This window comes from Oryx dammah, unplaced genomic scaffold (genome assembly GCF_014754425.2).
Source record: "Oryx dammah isolate SB20612 unplaced genomic scaffold, SCBI_Odam_1.1 HiC_scaffold_3, whole genome shotgun sequence".
NCBI classification, from domain to species: Eukaryota; Metazoa; Chordata; class Mammalia; order Artiodactyla; family Bovidae; genus Oryx; species Oryx dammah.
In genome coordinates this window covers 33,719,699-33,744,091 of record NW_024070187.1, presented here as the reverse complement: position 1 = coordinate 33,744,091, position 24,393 = coordinate 33,719,699, and the positions used below count along the sequence as shown (strand labels likewise).

The 24,393-nt window shown below is 35.4% G+C and overlaps 1 protein-coding gene across 2 annotated transcripts in view; it reads left to right on the top strand.

Moving 5' to 3' along the window:
* The window catches only part of CCSER1 (coiled-coil serine rich protein 1), a 975,365-nt gene that overhangs the window by 271,475 nt on the left and 679,497 nt on the right, over positions 1-24,393 (top strand). For both annotated transcript variants that reach the window (XM_040237849.1, XM_040237850.1), the window contains exon 4: positions 11,056-11,149. In XM_040237849.1, the coding sequence (XP_040093783.1) occupies positions 11,056-11,149 (94 nt within the window). The remainder of the gene's footprint in view (positions 1-11,055; positions 11,150-24,393) is intronic.

The window sequence follows — 24,393 nt, the reverse complement described above, 5'->3', positions numbered from 1 at the left end:
TGGTTTTATTTTAGTTGTTAAAATATATTTCTTTTTACTATTACTTAAAAGAATATAAATTTAATTTTTTGAATAGAAAGCTCTCATTTTATAAGGAAAAAAAGAGGTACTCTGCAATTCCTTGTGGTGTATCACTTCTGCTTATTCAGTGGTGTTTCTTTATACCTTAATACAAAATACATTAATATGAAATGCTTTTGTAAGTCGAATTATATTGCTTCCCAACATACTTCCAATGTGATACTTTGAACAAATGAAATATAAAAGTATGAAAATAACTGTGGGTTTCTCATTAAGTCAGAAAATGCTCTAATTTGTGTGCTGTACTGTTCTATTTAACAGGTTTAAAATTCGAGACAGTTTGTTACTGCCCTGTGCCTGACTTACTGATGTGTGGGCATGGGTGCTCAGTCGCTTCAGTCGTGTCCCACTTTTTGTGACCCTATGTACTGTAGCCCGCCAGGCTCCTCTGTCCATACCATTCTCCAGGCAAGAATACTAGAGTGGGCTGCCATGCCTTCCTCCAGGGGGTCTTCCTGAACCAGGCATCAAACCCCGTCTCCTGTGGCTCCTGCATTACAGGCAGATTCTTTACTGCTGAACCACTGGGAAAGCCTGACACATTGATGGTTATCAGTAAATAACTATTGATTTTGTGAAATTATTGATATTCTCAGGACTGTGTTAAGTACTGTAGGAATTGCAGAGGGAGAATTAATTGCACCATATTTACTTTAAGGATGCAAATAGAAGAACTATTACAAACCACATGGGAAGAAATTAATGTTAGTAATTAAAGTTAGTAAATTAATGTTAACCACATGAAGATGAGGAAGTCTTCATAAAGAAATAGAATGTTATTTGAACTTTGATGGAAGTGTAAATAAAAGAAATTTGGTTCAACTTGTAACCGTATAGAAGAAAGAAAATATCAAGGAAAATTTGAAAGGTTAGACTTTTTTTAATGTTATCAAACAGCATAGTGAAGGATCATTTGTATATGAAAATAATTGTTGTCCGACTCGTTGTGACCCCATAGACTTACCCCTCCAGGCTCCTCTGTCCATGGAATTCTACAGATAAGAATACTGAAACAGGTTGCCATATCCTACTACAGGGAAACTTTGCGATCGATGGATCAAGCCAGTGTCTCTTGCATTTTCTGCATGGAGACGGATTCTTTACCACATCTTTATATACACCTAAGAAATTCTTAGAAAACTAAACCTTGTGTAGGGCTAGCAATGAAGTGTTCTTAAAACTTTCCTCAGTATTACACATGAATTCTTTTTCTGGATAATACACTTTTTCCCCCAAGCATCAGATAGTTAAAATTAATGTTCAAAAAGGACATTATTGTTTGTCATCAAAATAGCTTGGCAGTAAGACATCTCATCCCCAGTTAATTGAGATATTATTATATCAACAGCATCATGAGATATTATTATATCAATAGCATCATAAGATATTATTAGGTAAATATTATTTTCATATATTATAATGCTACAACACTACAAGTTCTGAGAACACAAGAACTCTCTGCTCAGTTGTGGCACTGAGTCATATATGTTTTTATCCAGCAAGAAGTACAGTGAATAGTTGATATCATTCTTTGGGCAAATGTACTCTGCTTAGGTGTGTGTATAATTGATGGTCTTATGTTCCATGAAGCCTGGCATGCTGCAGTCCATGGGGTTGCAAAGAGTAGGACATGTCTGAGAGACTGAAGAACAAAACCAGGATATATTGCACATAAAGGGAATTTTTAAGAGAAAGACTTAATCTTTCCTATCATTAGCAAAAGGCATGTTTTAGACCCTTTTATAAGTAATGTTGTAAAAAAAAAGTCTGTGATGTAATAAAGTATGAATATGTTACTTTGTATTTGCTCTTTAGGTATTTGGGGAAAGAAAATAGACTCAATGCAAATGGCATTTTCAGAAAATAATAAATATGTTTAGTTTTATTAATAATTTTTCAGGAAACAAATTTGGATAGGTAGAACTCATATTGTTGAATTTTGTTTTGTTTTAAATGCTTGTTTGTTTATTTGGCTGTGCTGGGACTTAGTTGCAGCATGCAAACTTTTTTTTTTTTTACTGTTTTGCAAAATAATCACACAGTTTTAATCATAAAATACAATAAAGAACATATTGGGGGATTATATTGAGCTACCAGTAACAAAAAATGACCACAGGCTTCCTGACAGAAGGAAGGTGCTTATTCTTAGAGGGAAACAAAGCTTATTTCAAACTGTTCACATTTCATATGATTTCTGTCCATTGTGAATTCTTTCATGAGCCTGCACATAAGTAAAAGTGAGGGTTTAGCATCTGAACTCTTAATTGCAACATGTGGGATCTAGTTCCCCAACTAGGGATAGAACCCTGGCCCTCTGCACTGGGAGTGGAGTCTTAACCATCGAACCACCAGGAAAGCCCCAGATCATTGTGTTTTGAATTAAAATGAAATTATGAATAGTATTTGTTCTGTAGGCACATACCTGTATCATCTTTTCCTGTATTAGATGTATAAATGATTGATTACTTTAATGAAAGTAATCTCAGAGTAGTGTTTAGAAAGAATTATAAGTGAAAGTTAAAGAACTGGAATGGTTCTTGGCAAAAAGTTGACCTTAACACCAATTATAAGATAATGAAATACACTTTTTAACCGTTTTCCTAGTGCACAAAGAAGAATGAAGGCTAGAAATAATGATCTCTCTAACATATATTTAAAAAATACTAGATTTCCAAGAATTTTACTTGTGACAGCATTCTTTTCCATGTTACCATGTTCATCTCAAGCCAATTACACACAATTTAATTGTGGTGTTTTATTGAGTGGGTCTTGCTTTCATTAGAGTTACAAATATTTGATAATTATTTGTTTCTGTTGCTTTATTGAAGTGATGCAGACTCACATAGTGAAACGTGAAATCAAGGAGATGGCATCTGTAACATTTGTTTTCTTTTGTTATGAAAATAGAATCCCAAAAGACATTACTTATTTTCCTCTATGCCATAAATGATGACAAGAAAAAACTGCATTTGCTAATTATATTTTTATACTCACTAGTTTTCTACTTGTATTTCTGTTTTTACTACTTAATAATAAAAGTTACTTTTAATTTATTCCCTTGCATTGTTGTTGTTCAGTCGCTGTGTCTGACTCTTTGCAACCCCATGAATTGCAGCACACCAGGCTTCCCTGTCATTCACTGTCTTCCTGAGTTTGCTCAAACTCATGTCCATTGAGTGAGTAATGCCATCCAACTATCTTATCCTCTGTCTTCCCCTTCCCTTCTTTGCCCTTCTCCTCTTTTGATAATGGAAACCTTCAATCTTTACTTTAAAATTTTGTACAAATTCAGATATTGGTTTAAAATAGATATGAAATCTATGGAGAGATATTAATTCATATAAATGTTAACTTTTCCTAAAAAGTGAAATGTTATAATGTGATACTTCAGTATTTTAATACTGTATTGCCTGAATAATATAAAATAATTTACCTTTTATTAATATAGAGTTAGCAACTCTGGTCTCTAAGAGTTAGCCACTCATAGCTTTAAGAATCTCAGTTTGCTAACTTTTTATACAGAAAGAAAAAACACAATAATCAAAACAAAATATTATCCTTTGCTTGTATTTATAATGCCAAATATCACTTTAGTGAATTATATACATTTGTCATTCATATTTACAAAATGTATTTTTTTGAACTTATAGTGGGGAAGTCTCACCAATAAGGGCTGATAGAATTAAGACAAATTTTTGAAATATTTATTAAAACTATATTTTGATAGATGAAGGTCCATAAGATTAAACAGGACCTAGCATAGAGCAAGCTGTCTTTGAAAATACTCTGTGCTTACCATGTTGAGAGGTAAAGGTAACTCTGTTATAGTGAGTGAATATTCTTGCCTGGGAAATTCTATGGACACAGGAGCCCGACGGGTGATGGTCCATGGGGTTGCAAAAGAGTTGGACACCACTTAGCAACTAAAGAACAACAGCAAATGCTTCATTTACCCAATCAGGAAATAAAAACCAAATAACTCCCTGGAGTAGTAGTTAGTGAAAGTTACTTCACTGTTAACAGTGAACAGTGGAAGTATAACAGTGAAATTATATAATTTTGTGTATATATATATATATATGTACATATGTGTTGGCATATTATTTTCTTCTCCACTGCATGTATGGATATGCAAAACTCAGCTTTTATGAAATTGCATGCATGCATGCGTGTTCAGTCACTTCAGTCGTGTCCGACTCTTTGTGACCCTGTGGACAGTAGCCCACCAGGCTCCTCTGTCCATGGGATTTCCCAGGCAAGAATACAGGAGTGGGTTTCTGTGCCCCCCTCATGAAATTTTATATACTCAGCCTGTTCTGACATCTGCTTTGGATTATATGTGTATCTTGTCCCTTTTATGTCTCTCATGTTTCACTGTTCATGTAATTATCTTTCTGGGATATTACAGATTATTTGAAAGCATATACCAAGTTATTTGACTTTATCTTTTTTTCCCCAAGTAAAACAGCCAACGTAATTAATTGTAAAGCCAGTTGCAGAATATATTTTAGACAGGTGCATTTCACTGAAGATCTGTAATAGCTTCATCATACATTTTCAATAATGAAATATTCTCCTGTTAGTCAATTTATGGAAGCTTCTGTATTTAGGTTAGTAGAGAATGAAACTTATAACCTAGTATCACCTGATCATAATGGAGAATGAATCGAAGAATGTAAACTAGATTGATTAGTTTGAAAAATTCTCTTCACATTTAAATAATGATCAGAGCAGTTCTCCTGTGTCATTAAATATATACATAAACAACTATTAAAGTCTAGAGCATCTCATATCTTGCCTTTTAGATATTTTAAGGGTTCTTGGAAAGTCATTTATCTAAAATATAACAGTATAGAAATGCAATTAGTAGCATGTTTATAAAACCACTAGTAGAGAGTATCTTAGTAATTTTCTTTGACAGAATGATTTCTTTTATAAGCAATACTTCCTTGTGCAGTAACATGTCCCAGTTTTCTTTATTTTTCACAAGATCAGAATTATCTTTATTGCAATGAAGAGACAAGGCCAAAGGTCATAAAATGGGTCTTATGGAATAGTTACATATTAATAGACTGATCAGAGCTTGTTTTTTCAACACTAGCTCTAGACATTCAGTTTTATTTTTATTCAATAACAAGCAGGCTCTGGAAAATTAATTCACAGTAATGAAACACAAGAGATTGATTTATAAATGATGGTACATACTTTATTTATAAAAAAGATTGATATTTCTTTATTAGAATCTCGTTATCTTTAAGTTCAGTGAGGAAAGAAAACATGCCTCTTTAGTTCATTGTTAAATCCCTAGAGTTTAGAAAATTGATTTTTGAATTACTTCATTAATATCTATTTAGTTTGCTCTTTAATGGCTTAGAGTCATTTGGGAGATTTCATGAGTAATTAGTATTGTTGACAGATTTTTAAATGTCTGCTTAGGGAATACTTAGTAATAATTGTGCTTGACTTAATATCTAATTTATTAATATTATGAATTTAGTAAAAAGTTAGCATTTCCTTACAATTAAACAATCACTCTTCTCATAGCAACCACATAAATCTTACATAAAAAATAAATAAGAATATGTATTAAATTTCCCATGGCCTTTAAACATTGGTTTAGTTTTTATATCATCAAATTCTTCTCAGTGTTTTATTTTCACATACCAAGCCTAATATATCAATTTATCTTAAATGCTTTAGCTACTTAACTGTACATATTACCATGCTGTGCTGTGCTGGGCTCAGTCTCATCCAACTCTTTGCAACCCCATGGACTGTAGCCTGCCAAGCTCCTTGGTCCATGGAATTTTCTAGGCAAGAATACTGGAGCGGGTTGCCATTTCCTCCTGCAGATATTACCATGATTCCAGAGCAGATTGATAGGATTACCCTAAAACTGGTTACAAATGTGTTCATACTAGGAATTTGCATTTCTTTGGTCTTCCCTTGTGGCTCAGCTGGTAAAGAATCCACCTGCAATGTGGGAGATCTGGGGTTGATCCCTGGGTTGGGAAGATCCCCTGGAGAAGGGAAAGGTTACCTACTCCAGTATTCTGGCCTGGAGAATTCTATGGACTGTATAGTCCATGACATCTCAAAGAATCAGACATGACTGAGTGACTTTCACTTTCATTAGCCTTTTAAAACTGCCCCTGATTTTTTGTTTTAGACAAATCTTGTTTTCTGGCAACAAAAGAATGATCCAAAACTATTGTGTATTTTCTCTTTATTTCCCTACTAATTAAAAAGCTCTGGCTCTTTTTTTGTTGGTGGATATTGGGTAGCAAGTATCTAGAGTGTCCTTAAGTGTTGGCAAAAGTACCATTGCTACTATTGGTCTCTTGTAAGGAGACATATGAAAAGACCTCTTTTAAGTCTGTAAATTCACATTGATTTTCCTTCTGTAACATCATGTTGTTACATCTGTTCTCCTTTTCTTTTGATGTTTCACCAACTTCAAAGACTCCACTACATTAATAAGAAAGTTGCTTTGTAAGCAGTATATCAAAGCAAGGCAATTTGGAATAAGCAGATTAAAGAACACTTCCTCCAGACCAGTGATGGACCAGCTTGCTAGTCCAAATGTCAAGGGTCACCTCCTAAATGAGAATAAATCAAAACAATGTAGCAAATTTTCCAAATTTAATTTGTTCACTTTGTTGGTGTTTCAATCTTAAACTAAATGATATAACAGGGGTAGAGTTTTTAAATAGTTCCTTGTTACATAAATAAAATCTTTTATAACTTTATTTTCAAGCTGAGGATAGATTCAGTTCAGTTGCTCAGTCATGTCTGACTCTTTGCAACCCCATGAATCGCAGCACACCAGGCTTCCCTGTCCATCACCAATTCCCAGAGTTCACTCAGACTCACGTCCATCAAGTCACTGATGCCATCCAGCCGTCTCATCCTCGGTCGTCCCCTTCTCCTCCTGCCCCTAATCCCTCCCAGCATCAGAGTCTTTTCCAGTGAGTCAACTCTTCACAGGAGGTGGCCAAAGTACTGGAGTTTCAGCTTTAACATCATTCCTTCCAAAGAAATCCCAGGGCTGATCTCCTTCAGAATGGACTGGTTGGATCTTCTTGCAGTCCAAGGGATGTTCAAGAGTCTTCTCCAACACCACAGTTCAAACGCATCAATTCTTCGGCGCTCAGCCTTTTTCATAGTCCAACTCTCACATCCATACATGACTACTGGAAAAACCATAGCCTTGACTAGACAGACCTTAGGTGGCAAAGTAATATCTCTGCTTTTGAATATGCTATTTATGTTGGTCATAACTTTTCTTCCAAGGAGTAAGCTTATCAACCATTAGATCCAAAATAGGGTTGAACAGTTCAGCCTTGAAAAGATCATGTATGTTTCTGGATCTCGGGAATTGCTAGAACCAAGAATCAGAAGACCTACTAATATAACACTTGACATTTTTCCAGTAAACTTAATCTGGTCTTAACCATGCAGTGAAGTCCAAGGTCCCTGTGATGCACACCTTGTAATATCCAACACCAGACAGAACTGCTTCTCATTTTTCTGAAAGGGCTGTCATCAGCAAGTTTGGATAAAATGCCCATTTGGATCATTCACCAAGGACAGGAAGTTTGGCTTATTTAAGAACCTGGTATATTTTTCTATAGCTAGGTATATCAAATGAAGTAATTTCAAATTTAAGGGAGAAATGCTATGCAAAACATATAAGCTTATATTGAGAAAGATGTCCTTACATAGCATAACACAGAATTATATGCCAGCTATGCATTTATTTCCTTTCTTCTAATCTCCATTGTTTTCTAAATGTTGTTGGCTGTGTAAGTGTGCTGGGGCTGTGATAAAATTCCACAACTGGGCGGCTTAAACGGCAGACATGTATTTTTTTATAGTTCTGGGGGCTGGGCATCTAAGATCAAAGTGTAGGCAGGTTTGGATTCTCCTGAATTCTCTTTCCTTGGCTTGCAGATGGCTCCCTTCTTGCTGTGTCCTCCCATGGCTGTCCCTCTGTCTTTCTTGTCTGTCCTGATATTTCCTGTAAGAACACCAGTCATATTGTATTAGGGCCCATACTTGTGAGCTGATTTAAGTGTAGTTTCTTCTTTAATGGTACTGTCTTCAAAAATAATCACTTTCTAAGGTACTAGGGTTCAACCCTATTTTGAATTTGACAGTTGATAATCTATCCTCAGCTTGAAAATAAGGTTATAAAAGATCCATTTTATAAATTTTGAATGAAAACAGTTAAGACCATAATATTGGTCAATGAAATTCAAAATACAAGCATATAAAATTATTAAGGCTAATTTGAAGCTGTATCAATTACTACACCTTAATCATTAAAGAATTTTTAAACCAATGTATTTTTGACTCCTTGATTAAAATTCTCATATTTGAATACTGTGCAATAGAACTTAGAAATAGTATCCTTGTAATATATGCTTAAATAAACTCTTAATTTTCCACAATCAACTTCAGTTATATTTCTTTCATTGTTTCAATATTCTGTTTTGCATTTTTGAGAATGGCAGCTTATCTTGTGTTGCCTATATTTGTAATTTTCTTGAAGAGATCACTAGTCTCTCCCATTCTCTTGTTTTCCTCTATTTCTTTGCATTGATCACTGAGGAAGGCTTTCTTATCTCTCCTTGCTGTTCTCTGGAACTCTGCATTCAAATGGGTATCTTCCCTTCTCTCCTTTGCCTGTAGCTTCTCTTCTTGTCTCAGCTATTTGTAAGGCCTCCTCAGACAACCATTTTGCCTTTTTGCATTTCTTTTTCTTGGGGGTGGTCTTGATCACTGCTTCCTGTACAATGTCACGAACTTCCGTACATAGTTCTTCAGGCACTCTGTCTATCAGCTCTAATCCCTTGAATCTATTTGTCACTTCCACTGTATAAACGTAAGGGATTTGATTTAGGTCATACTGAATGGTCTAGTGGTTTTCCCTACTTTCTTCAGTTTAAGTCTGAATTTGCCAATGATGAGTTCATAACCTGAGCCACAGTCAGTTCCTAGTCTTGTTTTCATTCCAATTCCAAAGAAGGGCAATGCCAAATAATTTTCAAACTACCTCAAAATTGTATTCATCTCACATGCTAGCAAAGCAATGCTCAAAATTCTCCAAGCCAGGCTTCAACATGTGTGAACCAAGAATGTCCAGATGTTCGAGCTGAATTTAGAAAAGGCAGAGGAAAATTGCTAACATCCGTTGGATCCTCACAAAAGCAAGAGAGTTCCAGAGAAACATCTACTTCTACTTTATTGACTATGCCAAGCCTTTGAGTGTGTGGATTACCACAAACTGTGGAAATTCTTCAAGAGATGGGAATACCAGACCACCTGCCCTGCCTCCTGGGAAATCTGTATGCAGGTCAAGAAGCAGCTGTTAGAACTGGACATGGAACAGAAACTGGTTCCAAACTGGGAAAGGAGTACATCAAGGCTGTATATTGTCACCCTGCTTATTTAACTTATATGCAGAGTATATCATGAGAAATGCTGTGTTGGATGAAGCACAAGCTGGAGTCAAGATTGCCAGGAGAAATATCAATAACCTCAGATATGCAGATGACACCACCCTTATGGCAGAAAACGAAGAAGAACTAAAGAGCCTCTTGATGACAGTGAAAGAGGAGAGTGAAAAAGTTGGCTTAAAGCTCAACATTCAGAAAACTAAGATCATGGCATCTGGTCCCAGCACTTTATGGTAAACAGATGGGGAAACAGTGGAAACGGTGACAGACTTTATTTTGGGGGCTCCAAAATCACTGCAGATGGTGACTGCAGCCATGAAATTAAAAGATGTTTGCTCCTTGGAAGAAAAGGTATGACTAACCTAGACAGCATATTAAAAAGCAGAGACATTACTTTACCAACAAAGATTCATTTCATCAAAGCTATGGTTATTCCAGTAGTCATGTATGGATGTGAGAGTTGTACTATAAAGAAAGCTGAGCACTGAAGAATTGATGTTTTTGAACTATGGTGTTGGAGCAGACTCTTGAGAGTCCCTTGGACTGAAAGGAGATCAAACCAGTTATTTTAATCCTAGTCTCTATGAGTAATTTCTTACTTTTCTTAACATGTGTGTGTGTGTGTGTGTGTGTGTGTGTGTGTGTGTGAGTTGCTCAGTTATGTTCGACTCTTCCCATCCCCATGGATTGCAGCTCACAAGGCTTCTCTGTCAATGGCATTCTCCAGGCAAGAAATCTGGAGTGGGTAGCCATCCCCTTCTCCAGGGAATCTTCCTGACCAAGGGATCAAACTTGGGTCTCATGCATTGTAGGCAGATTCTCTACTGTTTGAGCTATCAGGGAAGTTGTTTTTTAACCTGGTCTCTACCAATGATATACAAATACACAGATCAGGAATGTAGTCCTCCTTCAAGAGTTTCTACCTCTGCCCATCACTGATTTCCCTCAAGATTTCTCAATATCTCCTTCTAGTTTACTATACTGTTTGCCCTCTTGAAAAAGAAATGAAAAAGTAACATGATCTAGCTCTGATATTTATGACATAAAATTCAATAATTAATTTTTAACTTAATTGATATTAATTTATACTGTTAATCCCTCCTAATCCAAAGCAAATGATTAGGAAACAGAACTGGATCCCCCCCTTTCAAGAATACACGTTTCAGAGTTGGCACTTTTTAAAAAAACTGTTTGAGAAATAATTCATTAAATGTGTTAGAAGACTATTACTCAGATTGGTATGATAAATATCTAAAGGTTTACTTCACACTCTTCCATACTTTTGAAAAACCTCTTTGTGTATTTTTAATGAGTTAAAATTTTTATAATTATTGAAATTTTTTGTGCTAGTAATGTTAAAGCTGGTAAGATAAGAAAATAATTTCTGGGGTTCAGTTAAAGCATTTATTTGCAAAGTTTGAGTTCTTTTTTACTTCATGACATCTAAATGTGGGTATTTGCCTTAGTTTCTCAGTGTTTTAGTTTCTAACTATTGGTTTTGCTTTTTTTTCAGGATGTTTTGAATAATTTGGGCTCTTGTGAACTGGATGAAGATGATCTAATGCTTGATTTGGAATTTTTAGAGGAACAGAATCTTCATCCTTCAGGTAAGTATTGAGGAAATGCACAATTTCTTACAACTCAGGTCTTAGTCATTTAGCTTGCATTTGATCAGCTAAATATTGTTTTAGGCTTCATTCAGGCTTTTCAGTAGTCCCCAGTTTGTCTATTCCGTGCACAGGATGAATGGTAGGTAACCTGGATACATTATTCTGCTGATCTTATAACGTATTATGAAAGTAAGTTTTGTTGGAAGATAATTATTAAATAAGAAAAAATATGAAACAAAGCTGTTTCCATGGGGGAAATTCTGATGAAACACTTAATGAAAAAGTTAATATCTTCTTTTTTTTAAGAGGGGAACAATAATATAATCCTATCTTTCACTTATTTGATACAGCAAATGAAAGTTTTGTGGATTTAAGTTTACTCTTTCAAATCTTAGCCATCTCAGTAATAACTGTGCTAGATAATGCAGTAGGATTGACCTCAAAAGTAATAAATACCACTAGAAACCAAAAACACACACTCGTAAACACATATACACAGAGAGATACAATGTGCGATAAACAAATTCTTGCTAAATAAGAAGGGAGCCCATTATATATGTTTGTATTTATATTTGTATTAAGGTGTTAAAAGTGTAATATTTTCAATAACAAAATTATTGCTTTTGATGTAGGATATAGGGATTAATTGTTCAGTCAAATTTAAATATTTGACTACAATGGCAAGGTTTTACTTTTTCTTTAATGCTAAAAATACTTTGAATATAGTCATTTTCAAGTGAAAGCAGAAGTAACATTAAAGTAGAATTTCAAAATATTGAGTCCTACTGCATACATTTGAGAAAATCCACTCTTGGAATTTATTGTCCATGTTTTTAAATTTTATGAATTAGACATAATCTCTAAGGTTGTTTACAGGTATAATGTTTTATCATGGATTTTTGTTCATGCAGTATGTTATATATGTTAACAGTTGTCAAAACAATGTTTTAATTTACCTTTAATTTTAAATATTTTTAATTTACTTTTTAATTGGAAGAACATTGCTTCCCAATGTTGTGAGGGTTTCTGCCATTCAACAATGCAAATCAGCCATAATTAGACATATATTACCCCCTCTTGAGCCTTCCCATCTAGATCATCACAGGGTGCCAGACTGTCTCGCTGTGTTATATAACAACTTCTCACCAGTTATTTAACATATGATAATGTACCTACTCCTTGGAAGGAAAGTTATGACCAACCTAGACAGCATATTAAAAAGCAGATACATTACATTGCCAACAAAGGTCCATCTAGTCAAGGCTATGGTTTCTCCAGTAGTCTTGTATGTTTGTGAGAGCTGGACTGTAAAGAAAGCTGAGAGCAGAATTGATGCTTTTGAACTGTGGTGTTGGAGAAGACTCTTGAAAGTCCCTTGGACTGCGAGGAGGTCCTTCCAGTCCATCCTAAAGGAGATCAGTCTTGAGTGTTCATTGGAAGCACTGATGTTGAAGCTGAAACGCCAATACTTTGGCCACCTGATGTGAAGAACCAACTCATTGGAAAAGACCCTGATGGTGGGAAAGATTGAGGGCAGGGGGAGAAGGGGATGACAGAGGATGAGATGGTTGGATGTCATCACCGACTCGATGGACATGAGTTTGGGTAAACTCCGGGAGTTGGTGATGGTCGGGACGGCCTGGCGTGCTGTGGTCCATAGGGTCGCAGAGAGTCAGACACGACTGAGCAGCTGAACTGAACTGAATGTGTATATGTCTATGATACTTCCTCCATTCATCCCACCCTCTCCTTCCACACTGTGCCCATAAGTCTGTTCTCTTTATCTGTGTCTCCATTCCTTCCCTGCAAATAGGTTCATCAATACCATTTTTCTAGATTCTGTATATATGCATTAGTATACAATATTTTTTTAATCTTTCTGACTTCACTCCGTATCACAGACTCTAGATTCATCAACCTCACTAGAACTGACTCCAATTTGTTCTTTATATGGTTGAGTAATATTCCATTTGTGGTATATAAGCTTCTTATTCCATTCCTCTGTGATGGACATCTAGGTTGCTTCCATGTCCTAGCTATTGTAAATAGTGCTGCTATGAACATTAGCATACATGTGCCTTTTTCAGTTATGGTTTTCTCAGGGTATATGGCCAGAGGTGGGATTGCTGGGTCAGGTGGTAGTTTTATTTCTCATTTTTAAAGGAATTTCCATACTCTTCTCCATAATGGCTGTATCAGTTTATTTACATTCTCCTCAACAGTGCAAGAGGGTTCCCTTTTCTCCAGATCCTCTCCAGCATTTACTCTTTGTAGATTTTTTGATGTGTGAAATGATACCTCGTTGTAGTTTTAATTTGCATTTCTCTAATAATTGAGCATCTTTTCATGTGTTTATTAGCCATCTGTATGTCTTTTTTGGAGAAATAGCTGTTTAGGTCCTCTGCCCATTTTTTATCGGGCTGTTTGTTTTTCTGATATTGAGCTATATGAGCTGTTTATATATGTTGGACATTAATCCTTTGTCAGTTGTTTCATTGGCAATTATTTTCTTCTGTCCTGCAGGTTGTCTCTTAATCTTACCTTTGCTGTGCCCAAGGTTTTAAATTTCATTAAGTCCTATTTGTTTATTTTGGTTTTCATTTCCATTACTCTAGGAGGTGGGTCAAAGAGCATCTTACTATGATTTATATCAAAGAGTGTACTGCCTATGTTTTCCTCTGAGAGCTTTATAGTTTCTGGCCTTACATTTAAGTCTCTAATCCATTTTGAGTTTGTTTTTGTGTGTGGTGTTAGTATTTTAGGCTAATATCAAAAATAAGCTAATTTTTTTTAAACTTAAATGCCAATAAATTTAGGATAACCATTTCTTGGGACATTATTCCTGGATTTGATTTGACAGATATGTTAAAAATGTATATATTTTTTTGCTTTTATGCAAATACCTTATATAATTTTGTCATTCATATGTATTTATTTTAAAGAATTATACATGGTGCCAATGTACACTTTTTTTGTCAACATCTGCCAAAACTACACAGACATTTATCTTTAGATCAACTATCGAACATTTATAAATTTAATTGTAAAACACTGGAAGTTTACAAAATAATATATGCAAATAGCTAATCATTGCAAAATATTGGAAACACCTCAGATGTCTGTCGATAGGATATTTGTTGAACATATAGTGGTACATTGAGCAATCATTAAAGGGAATCATTATGGTCTCTCTATATGCCATAGCATGTTGGTAAAAATATATTATTAGTGGTGGACTTTTCAGTAATTGAATTGATAAAAAGTACCTAACGTCATTGACCTCTAGCTTTAGTTCAAGTGTAACAAGTAGACATTTTGTCTCTCTGAATGAAATGACTAGAGAACTACACAGCAACACCACTCCTGCCCACAAGTACTAAATCTGTTTAAGTCTCTTAATTAAACCATAATTTTACAGGAAGTGTTGGGATGAGGGGAGAGGGAATGTAAAATGTTATGATGGGATTGCCAATAAATAAATATAGAATATGTGGAATTCTACAGGACATCATATGGTCTTGATTTTTCAACAAGTAAATGACATGATAAAAAGAAGGGTATTATAGATTAAAAGTGGCAAATGCAATGTGACACCTTTTTTTGCAAAACATAAAACACTGTAAAATATATATTTATGAGTTTATCAGAGAAGTTTGAATAGGGAGGGAATAATTATCACAGAATTATTTTTATTTTTTGGGTGTTATTTTTCTTTAATTTTGTTTTTGAGGAAAACTCAAAACATGTGGTTGAAATGATAGTATCTGAGATTTGCTTTACTAACAAATACGGAGGAGGGAATAGATGGAAACAGTGTTGGTAAATTATTGAAAATTATCAAAAGCCTGGGGTAAAAGTTTCATTGACCAATTGTAATGTTTTCTCTATTTTTGTGTTTTTAAAGATTTTTCACAATAACAGTAAAACCAATTTGAATAAACTGAATACTGGGCAACATAGCAATCTGAGCTGTGTTTGTTAGGCAACCATGATAAAGGGCAAAGGGTGCCTTAAAAATATAGAAGAGCACGACTGAGCATCTTCACTTTCACTTTTCACTTTCATGGAGAAGGAAATGGCAACCCACTCCAGTGTTCTTGCCTGGAGAGTCCCAGGGACGGGGGAGCCTGCTGGGCTGCTGTCTGTGGGGTCGCACAGAGTTGGACACGACTGAAGCAACTTAGCAGCAGCAGCAGCAGCTTAATTTATTTGCTTGGGGACAAAAATGAACATTTATAAATTTTATCTCTTATAAAATAATGAGTGCAGTGTATTTCATTAATTATAAAAATGATAAAACAAATATGATGAATCTCCTGAATCTGCTTTAAGGTGTAGATAACTTGGTTGAGGCCAGAACAAGAGTACCTTATGAATCAACAGAGTTAACCAAATTGTTCAGAAGATAAATATCATATCAGAAGAACAGTTTTAATGAGTGAGATAGTCCTTAAAAGGACTTGGTTTTTTAAAAATATTACTCAACACAATACCTTTTGAAAACCTGTTTTATTTCACATGCCACATTATGGGGTTTGAAAAAAGACACAAATACTTGTTTGTGTACTTTAACTCATAAAGAATTTTTGGTTGAATTGGTTTTATATAATTTGTTTTCTTTTTAAAGCAATATAATTAAAGATCTCAGACTATAAGAAGCTCATTATTGATATTTGATCATGATAAAATACAAAAAGTCTGAAAATTAAAATAATGATACCATTAAATTCTACTACTTACATTACTGAAACTCATTAGAGGTTTTAAATAAACTTTATTAGAACAAAACATTCATTTTTGACTATAGGATTTTATTAAAAATTAGTAGCAATTTCTAGTAAAGCATACTGTAATGGTCAAGGAAAATTTTGTGAAAAACCATAGAAGTACTTTTGTTTTTAAAATATTAAGTCAAATATTTTGAATAATTTTCATATATGGCATGTATAAAATTTATTCAGTTTAACATACAATTCATGATGGTTAAATTAGCAAAAACTAGATAAATCATCATATGTTAAAAGTGTAGAAGTTCAGTTGTCTTTTTTACTACAGTAATTAGCAGATAATAGTTGTACAATGAATAGCTATTAAAATAATTATATTTAAAACATAAACATCTTTGGACATATGTATAATGAATAAAAATGGATATAAAAAATAAAAGCAAAAATTAGTAAAGTTCATTTTTTTAATAAAAAATCAAACACTTTTAATTAGATTTATTTTACTGGACAGTTTGAAAATATATAATTTAAAAATTTTCTTACATTTTTTCAATATATATATATTTAATACTGTTTCATACTAAGTAATTTAACATGCAAAGAGACATTCTAAATGCCAGGAAAATTTATAATAAATGTACATATTATAATATTCACTTAATATTATTAATGGTAGATATACTATACTACTTATAGTATAAGCAGTATATTTAAAGTATATTAGCCAACCAAGTGAAATATCAGAATAGCAAAAACAAAGGAGAGAATGACAATTTGAATTGTATGATTCCAAATTTATTTCATATAAATGCTCATATACTTATACATTTGAATTTGTATTTCTATTTCATCAAATTATTGCATTTTGTGCTTATGACTTACGCTTGGTAAAGATGGCTATTATTGTAGTCATAATAATTTATTGTGAAAGAGGAGAGTGAAAAAGCTGGGATAAAACTCAGTGTTCAAAAAACAAGGGTCATGGCATCTGTTTCCATCATTTCATGCGAAATAGATGGGAAAACAGGAAAAAGGGACAGATTTTATTTTCTTGGGCTCCATAAATCTCTGTGGATGGTGACTGCAGCCATAAAATGAAAAAACGCTTGCTTCTTAGAAGAAAAGCTCTGACAAACCTAGACAGTGTATTCAAAAACAGAGACATCACTTTGCTGACAAAGGTCCATATAGTCAAATCTATGGTTTTCCAGTAGTCATGTACAGATGTGAAAGTTGGACCATTAAAAAGCTGAGTGCCGAAGAATTGATGCTTTCAAACTGTGGTGCTGGAGAAGAATCCCCTGAACAGCAAGAGGTCAATCCTATAGGAAACCAATACTGAATATTCATTGGAAGGACTGATGCTGAAGCTGAAGCTCCAATACTCTGGCCACCTGATGCGAAGAGCTGACTCATTGAAAAGGACCCTGATGATGAGAAAGATTGAGAGCAAGAGAAGAGGGGACAGCAGAGGATGAGATGGTTGGATGGCCTCACTGCCTCACTGGGTATGAGTTTGAGCAAACTTTGAAATATACTGAAGGACAGAGAAGCTTGGTGTGCTGCAGTCTTTAGGGTCCAAAAAGATGGACATGAGTTAGTGACTGAACAGTATTAATTATGGGCATCTTTTAATGTGCTTTTAAATTTCATCATTGTCTGTATTTTAATCTAAAAATTAATTAAAATTTGCAATTTTTCAAAAGTTTGTTTTTCAGCAGAGCAGTGAACAGTCTGAATAAAGTTCCACAAATCCTTTGAATAAATAAATATATGAGTGAAAGAGGAGAGTAAAAAAGTTGGGTTAAAGCTCAACATTCAGAAAACGAAGATCATGGCATCTGGTCCCATCACTTCATGGGAAATAGATGGGGAAACAGTGGAAACAGTGTCAGACTTTATATTTTTGGGCTCCAAAATCACTGCAGATGGTGACTGCAGCCACGAAATTAAAAGACACTTACTCCATGGAAGAAAAGTTATGACCAACCTAGATAGCATATTCAAAAGCAAAAACATTACTTTGCCAACAAAGGTCTGTCTAGTCAAGGCTACGGTTTTTTCAGTAGTCAGGTATGGGTGTGAGAGTTGGACTTTGAAGAAAGCTGAGCGCTGAAGAATTGATGCTTTTGAACTGTGATGTTGGAGAAGACTCTTGAGAGTCCCTTGGATTGCAAGGAGATCCAACCAGTCCATTCTGAAGGAGATCAGCCCTGGGTATTCTTTGGAAGGAATGATGCTAAAGCTGAAACTCCAGTCCTTTGGCCACCTCATGTGAAGAGTTAACTCATTGGAAAAGACTGTGATACTGGGAGGGATTGTGGGCAGGAGGAAAAGGGGGCGACAGAGGATGAGATGGCTGGATGGCATCACGGACTCGAGGGATGTGAGTTTGAGTGAACTCCGGGAGTTGGTGTTAGACAAGGAGGCCTGGCGTGCTGCAATTCATGGGGTTGCAAAGAGTTGGACACGACTGAGCGACTGAACTGAACTGAACTGATTTTTTCTATTAATTTAAACATCTTACAAAATAATCATTCAAGAAAAATAAGGTAATAATTAAAGAAGGACATGAAAAATATAGTGAAGCCACAGGTCCATGGGATCACAAAGAGTAAGACATGACTGTGCAACGAGCACACTGAGTACAATCATTTTGTCAATCAATCAATGCATTTTTTAAAATAAAAGAACTTTTGTTACTAAGAACTGAGATATTTTGCTCATATGTCTTCATAAAATCTAAAATATTTGCTAACATTAGGTTTCTCCGCAACTCCTTTCAATACAAGCTGGTGGCATCATGTTACCAGTTTAGTGGAAGAAATTCTAAACGTTGACACATCAGTGTAACTAGAGCTAGGAGCTTTATGAGGAGCTTGCTTAATCCAAAAGTAAAATCTTGTTCCTTGTCCATAGTTCATATTCCTCAGATAATTCTAAAGTTGAAAATAATTAACATAAAGGATGCCAAGTATTTTCCTCAGGCATAAGGTAATTATAAAGCCTAATAGAATATCTAAAATAAGCAGTATTACTTCCGATGGGGCTTCCCTGGTGACTCAGATGGTGAAGAATCTGCCTGTAATGCAGGAGACAGAGGTTTGATCCAAGGGTCGGGAAGATCCCCTGGAGAAGCGAATGGTAACCCACTCCAGTATTCTTGCCTGGGAAATTTTAGGGACAGAGGAGCCTGGTGAGCTTCAGTCCATGGGACTGCAAAGAGTCTACAGGACTGAGCAACTAACCCTTCCCTGTGAGTCCTCCAAAATGAACTGTTTGCAAAATGTAACCTTTGTGTAACTGAACACGCTTTCTACAAATAGATGCAATCAAAGCACTAGTTAACTATCAAACAGTGCATACTGTTCTATAAAGAATAAGAATTTGAGCTTTTTGGTTTTGGAACATTTAATCTGTAGCTGTTCTTTTGTGCAGTGAACTAAAACAAGGTCAGTGTCTATTGAGGCTTTTCCTAGTACTGCCTTTAAAGAGGCAGAAGCTGATGGGAAGCATGCACCTGGCTAGTTTGACAGTGAAGCACCATAATTAACTAAATGTATTAGATTTGAAAGGAAAGGAGGCTAAAATATGGTTGTGTGTTACTCTTTTGGAACATATTCATTAAGATGCTGTTTCTCCAAATCTTTCTTTGGTTAATACTAGGAGTGGATTATATATAAATTTTAGCAATTTGTAGCTGGACATATATGTTGATAGGAAGAAAAATTAGATGCCTGTAAGTCATGCTCTTTGTCTAAGCTAGCTCAGGTTATCCTCACAATAACTCTCTGTGGGAAATTGCATTTTAAAATTCATTCAAATTAAAGAAACCACAATTTAATCTCAAAAGAGAACAGACACTTTAGAGACAGATACATCCAAGCTAGAAATTCAGCTTTACCTTAGGCAAGTGATCCAGTCTTTCTGTGTCCTTTACCCTCATTTGTCAATTGACAATTAAAATATCTGTCTCAAAATATCATCCTACCCAAATGGATGACAGATTTACATGGAAAGTGCCTTTCAGAGTTGCCCAGAATAAAATAGGAGCCCATGACAATTTGCTTGCTGCTGCTAAGTCACTTCAGTCATGTCCGACTCTGTGCAACCCCATAGACGGCAGCCCACCAGGCTCCCCCGTCCCTGGGATTCTCCAGACAAGAACACTGGAGTGGGTTGCCATTTCCTTCTCAAATGCATGAAAGAGAAAAATGAAAGTGAAGTCACTCAGTCGTATCCAACTCTTAGTGAACCCATGGACTGCAGCCTACCAGGCTCCTCTGTCAATGGGATTTTCCAGGCAAGAGTACTGGAGTGGTTTGTCGTTGCCTTCTCCAGACAATTTGCTTACTCTCTTGAAATCTTGAATTCTTTGTCAAAGACTTTTGTCCTATCATTGGTTATTTTTTGCTCTAATTACTTAATGTTTCATCATTAGTATATAGATTTGAAACTGTACTTTCTGATTTGAATTTATTATCTGTGTAACATTTTACATGTTCTATTACTACTAATTATTCAAAAATTGATTGTCACTTTGCTTATAACATGTGATACATTTCTGTGTTAAAATCAATACATTTAAATACATGAAGACTTTTTCAGATATTAGTCATGTGTCCAAAATACCATGACATATTTAAAATAGAAATTTTTCAGAGAAAGATTAATTTTCTGCGTTAAATACTTTGAAACTTAACAATGAAAATCATTTATTTTCAGAGGGGAAGCCAGGCTGTTCCTTTGTATTGAGTTTGGTGTTTACAATTTGAAGTTGAGTTACTTAATTGAAATATATTTCACTTATTTATCATTCTTTGAAAAAAATTATGTAATGGTCATTGGGATGATTGGTTGGAAAAGTTTTATATTGTTTTTGTTATTTATTTTTGAACAGTATATCTAAAAACACCTAGGGCCAGTATCTCTTGGTGTATGTCCAGATGCGAGTAGGTAAGGAATGGTCCAATAATATAAATTAGGAATTAATTAGGTAGTTGTTAAGCTATTTTGAGTTTGATGAATAAGCAATGTAAAATTCTGCAGTGAGTTAGGAACTCCTCCTATGCGTATTAATTAAGGAATTAATTTTTGTTATTAATTTTTAATAGATAATAGCACAGCAGAGCTGAGATAAAGCCCTAGTGTCTTTGATTGGTAATGTATAATATAAATTGTAACAACATTCACACAGGGAAAATTATAAGAATCAACTGTAAGTTTTTAAGAAGTTAGGCATGTCTTTCAGAAGTGCATCTAATGTATCTCAATCTGATCATATAAAGCTAGGAAGCATGACAGTTTTGGGATTATGATGCAGTGGCTAAAAATCTGGACTCTGGAGTTAGACACATCTCAGCTGCAATCAGGCTAAACTTGAACAAATTATTTAATCTCTCTTAGCTTTCCTTTCTCATCTGAAAATAGAGATGAGAATAATGTCTACTTCATAAGTTTTTTGTGAGGAATAAGAAAACAGAGTAGAATGTTGTGTCACATGTCTAGTATGTAATATTTTTAAGAACTATAGCAAATAGTATTTTTTGTAATATTCATGATAAAATATGATGTACTGGAGTATCAGTAGGAATCAGGTTTTGCCAATTTTGGTGATATTTCCAGTCTTTATTAGTGGAAGCTTTCAACCACATTTGCAAGCATGCTGCTTGTTGGGGGCCAGCATGAGGAACTCCGCCCATGGCAAAGGTCATGAGGAAGGAGGCTTGGAATACGCAAAGGCGTGATCAAGCCTCAGGAAACCCCCTGTTCCTGAGCATCTACCCCAAAACCAGTCTGTTTTATGTTCTCCCCCATAACCATTTCTCTCGGAGAAGGAGTAAACGTGCAGCTCCAAGGCAGTAAAAATTCTTGGGCGTGACAAGAGTGTTTCAGCTTACGGACTCCTCTGAAGGTTATCTAGCCCGCCTGTATAGGTTCATCCGGCCACATGTGATTGTTTACAGCCTCCCAACCTGAGAGGCACGAGATGTTGTAGACTTACTAAAGGCAAATTCTTTTGGGGAGTTAGAAATTATTAGTATAGTGGGTTGGTTAGGAATTATATTGGTGACGGGTTTTTCATTTGTTGTGTCAATAATTGCTGCTAATTCCCTGCTCTGGGTGGGACAAGGATGTCTCAGGTCAAACCTCTCTGCTGACAGACTAGCTTGTGTGACAGGATTATCCATACTCCTGCCACTACTCACATGATTGTTTACTACCTCTTAACCATAAACAGCACAGAGAGTTTTGGAGTATTTTGAGAGTCTTAATTAGCATAGGGCTTTTTCTTCTCATTGAGTCAATGATTGCCGCCAGGCCTCCATATCCTTAGGCACCTGGGAATATATTAATCAATGTATTTGGAATATAGAAAAGGAAATATAGTAGTTTTTGATGTTAGCAATACTAGACTTTCTGAGTTAATTATTTTCTCTTTTGTAATAGATCACTGTACTTTGTTATAAATCACTGTGTCTTTGTTATGTAAAAATGTAACTTTATCACTATCTTAAGACTAGATAGATCTTAAGGGGAACATTGGTGAAAGGATTTTTATTTGTTGGGCTGATGTTTGCTGCTAAATCTCCATATTCCCTGCCCTTATAATGAATATAACTAACATATAGGAGAAATAAGTATTAACCTTTCAGCATATTTCTCAAGTTTTAACCTTTAAGATTAATCCTGTTAACCTTGGGTTAAATAAATTCCTTTCTTGATTGTAACTCACTACACCCTCACCCTATAGGAATGCAACTTTATCTGGAGGGTGGTGCCTGGTTTAAGAAAAAACACCCTTGGAAGAAATAACGTTTTTGGTTATCAGAAAGAAAGGATCATAGAATGTCAGCAGGTCTCACTCATGGCCAGAAGATGATGTAATATCCCTAAGACCCCCACGTGACTCTGTATTCATCCCTATGTGTAACAAAAGGTATATAAGCAAACCCCAAAATAAAGAAATCAGATCAGTTTCCGGAAAGACTGATTCCACCATGTCGCTTCTTTTTTGCTCCCGTTTCTCTGGCTGAATTCCCACCTGGATTCAGCCTCCTTTTCTCCACTACACTATCTGCTACTACATTATCCGTTTCTAATCTCTCTCTATATCTGTAATTAAATATGTATTTTTCCAAAGACGCTGACGCCGTCCCCACCTTCAAATTCCCTGGATCCACCGGGGCTGGACCCCGGCGGCTGCTGCTGCTGCTGCTGCTAAGTCGCTTCAGTCGTGTCCGACTCTGTGCAACCTCATAGACGGCAGCCCACCAGGCTCCCCTGTCCCTGGGATTCTCCAGGCAAGACCACTGGAGTGGGTTGCCATTTCCTTCTCCAATGCATGAAAATGAAAAGTGAAAGTGAAGTCGCTCAGTCGTGTCCGACTTTTAGCGACCTCATGGACTGCAGCCTACCAGGCTCCTATGTCCATGGAATTTTCCAGGCAAGAGTGCTGGAGTGGGGTGCCATTGCCTTCTCCGATTTGCAAGTATAGTATTTCTCAAATTTTAATATAGAATGCCACAATTAATTTCATAACATTTATTTCAAAACATACAATTATAGCACTAAATAAAATAAGAAAAAATAACATATGTTGAATATATGTGTCAATTCGATGAGATAAATAATCTTTTTCACATTTGAGAAAATTAAAATTTTGATAAAATATTATAGGTTGTGGATATCCTAGGAGAACCAAAGCAGTTTTGCTAATTCTGAAGACTCTATGTTTAATCGTTATGAAGCATTTGACTAATAAAATTAGTTTGTATAAAATTTTGAGATAACAAATACACTGAAGCTTTTGTTTTAAATTGGCTCTTCTTTCTGTTAACTTAATCGCAAACATCACTTATGAATGTTTGCCCTTGACTTGATGCAAAAAGCTGAGACTTACTTATGTTTATTTACTGGAAGTCTGGACACTTAGATGTTTCTGTTTTGCTTTGTTTGTATGCTATAATTTATAAGCATTTTGGATTATCTTATTTAATTCTAACAGCTATTTGCTAGAAGTCATCACTACTCTCGCTTTGTGGATGAACGAATGGAGGAGACCCAGAGGAGTACTACTACTAGTCCAGGACCACAGTGATAGTGAGTGGTAGAGACAGTGTTAAATTACATTGTAGTGACTTGATGCTGCCTCATGTTTTCACAGAATTCTCAGTGACGTTTAGTTGTGAGAAGAAGCAGTTATAACAAGTGGAGAATGTTCTTTTGTAATACAGTGCTGAGTAGCAAAACAGTGAAGACCAAATTAGGGATTTCCCAGGTGGCTCAGTGGTAAAGAATCCACTTGCCAGTGCAGGAGACAGGGGTTTGATCCTTGGATCTGGAAGATTCCCTGGAGTAGGAAATAGCAGCCCACTCCAGTATTCTTGTCTGGAAAATTCCACAGACAGAGGAGCCTGGCAGGCTACTTCCATGGGGTGGCAAAGAGTTGGCATGATGGAGCATGCACATGTGGAGACAAAATTGTGACAAAGTCTTTTCATGGATTTAATC